General features: G+C 46.8%; 1 protein-coding gene across 1 annotated transcript; it reads left to right on the forward strand.

Moving 5' to 3' along the window:
* On the forward strand, positions 1-8,610 carry LOC144952637 (E3 ubiquitin/ISG15 ligase TRIM25-like). Its single transcript, XM_078883115.1, has 6 exons — positions 1-561; positions 3,396-3,491; positions 4,975-5,208; positions 6,342-6,364; positions 6,778-6,872; positions 8,060-8,610. Exons 1-6 carry the CDS (start codon positions 1-3, stop codon positions 8,608-8,610), a joined length of 1,560 nt encoding a protein of 519 aa, XP_078739241.1.
* Positions 8,611-9,005: the final 395 nt, after the last annotated feature.

Consider the following 9,005-nt stretch of genomic DNA (forward strand, 5'->3'; position numbering starts at 1 on the left):
ATGGCGAGTGCGGCTCCCAGTGGTAGCGAGGCTCCAGGGGAGTTGACCTGCCCCATCTGCCTGGACGCCTACCGCTGTCCCTGCACGCTGAGCTGCGGCCACTCGTTCTGCCTCGAGTGCGTGGAGGGCGCCTGGGACGTGGCAGAGTCCTTCTCCTGCCCCCAGTGCCGAGTGACTTTCCCTCAGAGGCCCAAGCTGAGCAAGAACTTCACACTCGCCAACCTGGTGGAGCAGCGCAGTGCCGCAGCGAAAATGGCCACCATGGTCTTGTGTGACTTCTGCAACGATGGCACGACCGCTGCCTCGAAGACCTGCCTCAGGTGTGATATGTCCTACTGTGTGACTCATGTAAAGCCTCATCAGGAGAACCCGAAGTTAAGGAGGCACATTCTGGTGGATCCAGCCACGAATCCTGAGGACCGCAAATGCAAGCCGCACAGAAAGAAGATCAAGTTTTACTGCCGACAGGACGAGAGCTTGATCTGCACAACCTGCATCATCGCAGGAGACCACAAGGGCCACAATGTGGCTACGCTGGAGGATGAGCACAAGACACGGGAGGTGAGACGGTCTGCGTGTGTGAGCGGGAGCATGAAGTCATCATGTCCCAGTACAAACTGAACAATAATATCTAAATAAATATTATATCTTTCCTCTCTCAGCTTCCCATTGTTTCTTCAAATTTTAACCTTGATCTAATATAAAGTATGCTGAGGTTGTCATAGTGCAGAAATAATATGAAAACATGTTTCGATTTAAAGCTTTCGTGATTGCAGGGATTCATCTTCTCGGTTCTTTCGGTAAAGTCACGTAGAAGGGAAGTAATAAAATAATAAAAATAAAACAATTCTCACGACGTTTCGGCCACAACGCAAGCAGCCGTCCTCAGGCGAAGAATGAGACACCATCAAGCTAGGAGCTTATATAGGTGTAGCGAGGAGGAGCGCCTTAACAAAAGAATGTGCATATGAAGAGGAATTTAGCATACCAATGGGCACCACCGTAGGAGGTGGGCGGAGGGGTTTCAAAGTCCCATTATGCCCATGCATTATGCAGGATCAACAGCACCACGGGGGGGGGGGGGCGCAAGGAACAACGTTAATAAAGGAAAGGAATGTTAATGATATGTAGCTGCATTTACCAAACAACCACGTAGAAAACCAAAGTAAAAACTACATAAAAAAACTAAAATATAAACTGATACTTACTATACTCTACAATAAGCTGAGTTACTAACAACAAATAATAAATTACAATTCTACGTCGTAAGAAGTATATAATATACTTCCATCTAAACTTTATTCTCTTAGCATATACAGTACTATATACTGCCATAGATAAACCCAACATTAAATTATATACTGTATTGATGTAAACCACCCTATACTTTATACATTTTAATATAACACTATGTATCATTCAACTCACCCTAATGTGTATCGAAATGGTTTATTACGTCCTTCCAATGATTGCTAAGCCTGAATCCATCTTCTCGGTTAAAATTGTCTCTGTGTTTGTATATGTGGATCGCCTCATGAACGAATCTCTCATGATAGCCAGATGGCTTGCAGAGAACCTCCGGACAAACACCTCAGCCGTGGCAGACCACTGTTACAACTCAGTGGGCTCACATGACATTGACTTCTCCAAGACGGAGGTTCTCTGCAAGCCATCTGGCTATCATGAGAGATTCGTTCATGAGGCGATCCACATATACAAACACAGAGACAATTTTAACCGAGAAGATGGATTCAGGCTTAGCAATCATTGGAAGGACGAAATAAACCATTTCGATACACATTAGGGTGAGTTGAATGATACATAGTGTTATATTAAAATGTATAAAGTATAGGGTGGTTTACAGCAATACAGTATATAATTTAATGTTGGGTTTATCTATGGCAGTATATAGTACTGTATATGCTAAGAGAATAAAGTTTAGATGGAAGTATATTATATACTTCTTACGACGTAGAATTGTAATTTATTATTTGTTGTTAGTAACTCAGCTTATTGTAGAGTATAGTAAGTATCAGTTTATATTTTAGTTTTTTATGTAGTTTTTACTTTGGTTTTCTACGTGGTTGTTTGGTAAATGCAGCTACATATCATTAACATTCCTTTCCTTTATTAACGTTGTTCCTTGCGCCCCCCCCCGTGGTGCTGTTGATCCTGCATAATGCATGGGCATAATGGGACTTTGAAACCCCTCCGCCCACCTCCTACGGTGGTGCCCATTGGTATGCTAAATTCCTCTTCATATGCACATTCTTTTGTTAAGGCGCTCCTCCTCGCTACACCTATATAAGCTCCTAGCTTGATGGTGTCTCATTCTTCGCCTGAGGACGACTGCTTGCGTTGTGGCCGAAACGTCGTGAGAATTGTTTTATTATGTTTTATTTTTATTATTTTATTACTTCCCTTCTACGTGACTTTACCGAAAGAACCGAGAAGATGAAAACATGTTATTATCAATCCTGATATCTGACAAATTTATAAATGTGGTCTTAGTATATTTTATAAAACTGAGGGACTAAGGCATACAATGTTTTCTCTAAATGACGTGGGTACATAGACTGTGGTTTGTATACAAAAAAGTGGTTTGTGGAATAGAGAAGCATTCCCCAAAATGTAAAACGACTGGGACTGGTGAGCTGCAGTGCTCACCGCTTGGTAGCCTCGTGCCATTCTGTCCCAGTTTAGCACCGCACCCTACAGCAGCTACCAGGTCACTGGACTTGGCATTCCAGAAATGTTGCTTGATTTTGACGGACCAAGTAACTGCATTTATATTTTCATTAATACTCTCTCTACCGAATTTCTCTGACGCTCAACAGTCACATAGCAGCGGTTCCTTGTGCCATGTAAAACTTAACTAAAACTCTTTTTTATTTCACCAAGTGAAGCTCACTGAGCTATGTAGCTCTTTTTCACAGACAAACCTGGCCACAAATGACAGCTCAACAAAGTGGCTTATCAGGTCTAAATGTATAGCAGCCAAATGCTCTAAACGCACTTTCCAAAACGTGGACAGAAAACTGGATGGCCCAGAGAAAGATCCATGCGACCATGGAGAGAGACATGCAAAGTGCAAAAACAGGCATCAGGCACGGGGTCGAACCCACGTCCTTCTGTATTGCAGGCAAGGCAGATAACATCTCGCCGATGCGGTGTCCTGTCCACCAACTACTCGGCTAGCCACGCCCACCACTCGGGTAGCCCTGCGCACGTTTGAGCTCCTCGTGAAATTAGTTCGCTGCAGCGCTTGCTCCCCCAGCTTCCATCGCTGCACTGGGGCTACTGCCCCCGTCACTGCGGAGGGGTCTGTGTGGAGTGGGGTTGAGAGGGGACGCTCAGAAAGTGAGTGGAGTCTCCCCTGGTGACGTCTCTCACAGAAACAAGTGGGAGAGGAGACGCGGGCGGTGGAGGAGAAGAGGAGGGAGGTGGAGGAGTCCTTGAGGCGGATGGAAGCCGCTGGCAGGGACGTGCAGGTACCGCGTCTGGGCCAGATTCTATGACCCCGTGACTCCACCCTGAGTAGGGTTTGTGATGGAGGACAACTCCATTCATTCACGTGGACTTCCATTGGCTCCAAACACATTGTGGGACGAAACCCACAACGGTCAGGACGAGTAAAGAGGTGGTTCTCCTCTCCACTGAGAAACTAAATCAGTGGTGTAAATTCCACATTCCCATATCTCCATACAACTTGCCACTTCAACGTCTGTCTATATTGGTCAGATTAGGTGGTACGTACCTCTTATCCAATACTCTAGTGAAGAGTTTGTGAATCGCACAGACTGTTGTACACCATTTTACTGAAACTAATCAGGCTTTAGGGTGCCAAGGTGCCAGTATAGCAAGTGGTTTCATGATCCCCTCTCTTAATCCATACATGCATGTGGTTTTCTCTCACATGCAAAACATTCATTTAAAGATGAATTATCCTAACTTCCCAATGATACTCGTGGGTTCTTTCGGTAAAGTCACGTAGGTAGAAATAAAATAAAAATAAAACAAATCACGACGTTTCGACTGCAACACAAGCAGCCGTCATGAGGTGAGAATCACGCAGAGAGAGGGAACACACAGAGGGACACCACGCAAAGAGACATACACACATGGAGATACAGGGATAAACAGAGGCATGCGAGAGAGCGAAACACGTAAACTGAGGGGGGGAACTTATATAGGCTGTAGAGAAGGGGGAGAGGGGGCAGGGAAAAGTAATAGACATGTACATCGAGGAAGAGGGCGGTGGTAAAGCACACAGAGAACGGCAAACTGCAAGGAGGTAAAGACAGCAAGAAGATGGGAGACGCGAACCTAGCTGAACTTAGAAATATAATGCGATGCAACCCAGAGTCGGCCAACAACACAGTTAAACACTAAAACTGGTTGATGATGTATTTTAATATATTGCTAAATTGTTTTTGCATCCATCTTCTAGGTTGTGTATGGCTCTTTGTTTCTCTTTGTGTGGTGATGACGGATGCTTGTGTTGCAGTCGAAACGTCGTGATTTGTTTTATTTTATTTCTACCTACGTGACTTTACAGAAACAACCAAAGAGTATGATATTCCTGCAGTCACAAAGCTTCAATTCTAGATTAACTTCCCAATTCATTAAGGCTCAAATTGTGGAAGGCGAATTACAGATTTCCCTTCGCTTCATGCGAAGGTAAACAAAGCATTGTCCTGATAGCCTTGAGCAATGAGAATGGCACGGATGCTAAATGTACTCTTGATGGTATTTGATAATTTCATTGCCTCACAGGCCCCGCCAGTTATGGGGAGTCGTGTGGTAGTGAAAATACACAGTGGCGTTATCAGAGGCAGAGGAAGGAGGCCTCGGTGTTGCAGACTCGTATTACTGTCTGGGCACCTTCACAGTTGCACTCGGGTCGCACGGACCTGCATTTCACAAATGACTAGACATTTAATGAACAGAGGTGGCATTTCTTTCTCTTTGCAGGGAGCCGTGACAGATGAAAAGGCCTCAATTTCGGTCAGATTCGCCCGCTCGAGAGCAGCGTTGGATGTGGAGGAGAAGGCGGCTTTAGAGCAAATGGAGCAGAAAGGGCGCGAGCTGCTGTCCCAGGTCGAGAAGAAGATCGCTCACTACCAGCATGAGATCAGCGAGCTTCAGGCAGCAGCCACTCGCCTGCAGGCCCTAGTGCAGGAGAGGAACTCGCTCGCGTTCCTGCAGGTGAGCGATGAGTCTCCAGTGTCGCTATTGGCACAGAGCCCTCTCACCAGCAGCAGCAGAGGGAGGCTACTGAATGAGAGCTCGCATCCACTGGGCTTGAGAACACCGCTCCACTCATGGATTCGCATCACAGCTCCAGTGGCTGCCACGTAGAAGGCCAGCTCATATTTTCTCAGTTAAATGAATTCTCTCTTCCGTCCTTTAACAGATTCCCATTCAGTTTGTTTCATTGTGAATTTAATGGAATTTAACTTTTTTAAATCAACTATACAACAACAATGTACACGGAAGTCATGATTATCATCAGCCATGATCTATCCACGGATGGATGAAGACCTCCTCAAGCCATTGCCACATCTCATGATGTCGCGATGCAACAATCCACCAGCGAACTGCTCACAAGCCGATGTCATCTCTGCTTCCTACTATGTGTACCTCCACTTGGATGCGCTACCTTCATTGTTCATATTAGGGATGATAAAATAAATATGGTCTCATACGCTTATTAATGATATCATTGTCTTGAACATCACTTCTACAAGACCTGCACCATGTGCATTGGTAACTCCAGATATTACCAGTCCTAAGTTACTCTCAACACAGATCAATATCAACCGGTCTCACTCTGAAATATTTGCCCAGCAAATCAGTGTTGGTCCTCATTAAGGTGGCGAGATGTTAACTACCTCGCCTGGTATACCGCAGGTCGTGGATTTTATCCCAAACCTGATTTCCTTATATATTTGGAGTTTTCATGTCTCTCTCCATGGTCACATGGATTTTTCTCCTGGTCCTCCAGTTTTTCACTCCACATTTGTAAACGTGCGTTTCGAGTATGGGGCTGCTATAAATTTGCACGTGAAGAACCATTTCGTTGAGCTATTATTTGTGGCCAGGTCGCTTCTGAAAAAGAGCTAAATAGCTCCGTGGACCTTACCTGGAAAAATAAAAATAGTTTATGGTTGACTATCAACCGGTCTCACTGAAATATTTGCCCCGTAAGTCAGTGTTGATGATCATAGGGTGATAAGCCAAGACTTTGGGGTTTATATTCCACGGTGTTGTAGTGGGAACTCCACTGATCACAAGGGATTGGAGGTAGAGTCACAGTAACGCATCTTTCTCTCCCACAGGGGCACCTGGAGGAGACGCGCAGGTAAAATACGACTTTCACTCACGACTCGACACACGACAACATGGGACTGAGTGTGGGGTGCGGGCAGTGAGACATTGGCTGTGTGTGGGGATGCTGTGTGTGATGATGCCGTGTGATGGTGATGCTGTGTGATGGTGCTGTCTGTGATGATGCTATGTGTGGTAATAGTAATGCTGTGTGGTGATGCTGTGTGGTGATGATGCTGTGTGCTGTGTGATTATGCTGTATGTTGATACTGTGTGGTAATAGTAATTCTGTGTGGTGATGCTGTGTTTGAGTGCCTGTGAGATGGAGCTGTGACGATCCCACGCATGAAGATGCTGTGATGAGTGTCCATGTGATGGAGCTGTGATGATCCTGTGAGTGACGATGCTCTATGTGAGACAGTAGCCATGTCTGCTCTGCTTTCACAGGACAGGGAGGGTTACAGCAGCTCCACCCTCAGCTCGCAGCCAAGAGGACATTGCCTCGCTTCAAGTCCTGGAGACACCTGCAGTCAAACTCTTGTGTGAGTTCTTCAGTGTGAATCATGGGTGATGGGGCCATCTTGACAGTAAAATGTGTGTGCACGAGGTCGACTCACCCTCAAATAATTACCTCGAATTTTATAAACATGACCACTAGGGAGACAAAGGCGGCCAGGCGTAGTGCTGGCCATCCACCCCCTCGTGTGTCATCCCAGCCTTCAACGTTGCTGATTTTCCCCAACAGTCTGTAAAGGCTACATGGGGGATGTCTTTGTTTACATCCTGAAACCTGATGCGGTGTGTAAACAAACTCGCCACTAGGGAGACAAAGGTGGTCGGACGTGGTGCTGGTCACCCACCTTGTGTGCCATGCCAGCCTTCATAGACGCTCACGGACAACACTTGTCCCAATAGTCTGTGAAGTCTACACAAGGGATCTCTGTTTTGTTCACATCCCATTCCAGGACCCTTTTTAAGAGAGCCATGAGACTCAGTGTGGAGTTCTTGGGTAAATAATCAGTGAGTCAGGGGTAATTGTGATGTTGAGATGCAGTGAGTGCCTGTGTATGCGTGGGGGGAGCGATAGCACACCTCACTATGAACCCAGTTACCTGGGTTTGATTATCCGCCATGGCTACCATCAGTGGCAGGTGATATCTGATCCAGTCCTGGGTCTCTGCTAGGCAGTTTCAACCTAAAATGAGTTCCTGATGCTGGTAATGGTCATAATGATGGTGACAGTGGTCGTGATGAGGATAGTGGTAATGATGCTGATATTACTGATAATGTGAGTGATGGGTTTGGTCATGGTGTTGGTAGTGGTGATGGCAGTGGTAATGATGGTGAGATTAGTGATAATGTAGGTGGTGATGGTTGTGATGGTGGTGATATTGACGAAGATGGTGGTGATGGGGATAGTGGTGATGATCGTGGTGATAGTAGTGATGGTAGTGGTGAATGTTTGTGATGGTGCTAGTGGTGGTGATGATGATGGTTGTAATGTTGCTGATGGCGATAGTGATGTTGTTGATGTTCATTGTGTTGATGATGGTGAGGTATATGTTGTTGTCATTGATAATATTGATGGGGAGGATGCTTAGTGATGTTTGTGATGTTATTGTTGTTGATGGTGATGATGATGGTAGGATATGGTAATGTTGATGGTGGTGATGCTGGATAATGGTGACGATGGTGTTCTGTTGTGATGTTGTCATCGCTGTTGTCACAGACGGATGTTCACCAACTCTGGACACAAACTCAGCTCATAACGAACTCCAGATCTCCTCGGATCTCAGGACGATGACAGCAGTCCGTGCCTCCCAGGGTCGCCCCGATCACCCACACCGGTTTGATGCCTGTACACAAGCCCTGTGCTGTGAAAGCTTCTCGTCGGGCTACCACTACTGGGAGGTGGACGTGGGGGACGCGCGGCTGTGTCGGGTTGGAGTCGCGTACGGGATGATCCCACGGAGAGGGAGTGGTGCTGCACAGCTGCTGGGAGGGAGCGACGCGTCCTGGTGTTTAGAGAAATGGTATAACAGGTTCTCAGTGTTTCATGGTGGAGTGAAGACTGCACTGTCGGTGAGGGGGGCCCCCTCCCCCAGCAGAATCGGGCTTCACCTGCACTGGGAGGGGGGGCTCCTGGCGTTTTACCGCGCCGACTCCATGGAGGTGATCCATGAGGTTCGGCAGAGATTCTTGCAGCCTCTCTACCCTGCGATGTGGATGCGGATTTTTAATGATCAATTGGAGATCGTGGATCTGAGTCGTGCATCCTGAGGATGAGGAGAGATAGAAGCCCAAGAAACCGAGACAGAAACTCTAGAAACGGAGGAGAGGGGGGTGGTGAGGAGAGGGTAAAGTGAGCGTCAGGGGAAGGTGGAACGGAGGGGGTGAGGTTAAGGTTGGTGTGCGTGAGCGATGTCGCCGGTGCAGAAGTTTGAGGGATTTGATTGAAATCTGAGTGGGGAATCAGCACAGCCCCAGAGTCCGTGTGGCCGCTCCTTCACCTGCAGTGCGCACTCACGCCACCATGCCTCATCATCCCTGCGATTCACCATCATCACTACCATCATCACTACCATCACCATCATCACCGCCATCAACACGGCCCCCATCATAATCACCATAGTCCTCACCAACACCATCGCCATCAACACCAACAGCATTATCAA

Source organism: Lampetra fluviatilis, chromosome 69, assembly GCF_964198595.1.
Source record: "Lampetra fluviatilis chromosome 69, kcLamFluv1.1, whole genome shotgun sequence".
In the NCBI taxonomy this organism is placed as follows: Eukaryota; Metazoa; Chordata; class Hyperoartia; order Petromyzontiformes; family Petromyzontidae; genus Lampetra; species Lampetra fluviatilis.

What these genes read in the sequence shown, in the direction of transcription:
- LOC144952637 (XM_078883115.1), top strand. Translation starts at nt 1, where the DNA reads ATGGCGAGTGCGGCTCCCAGTGGTAGCGAGGCTCCAGGGGAGTTGACC. An exon ending in ATGAGCACAAGACACGGGAG is followed by an intron (nt 562 to 3,395) that starts GTGAGACGGTCT and finishes CGTCTCTCACAG; the next exon opens with AAACAAGTGGGAGAGGAGAC. An exon ending in CCGCTGGCAGGGACGTGCAG is followed by an intron (nt 3,492 to 4,974) that starts GTACCGCGTCTG and finishes TTCTCTTTGCAG; the next exon opens with GGAGCCGTGACAGATGAAAA.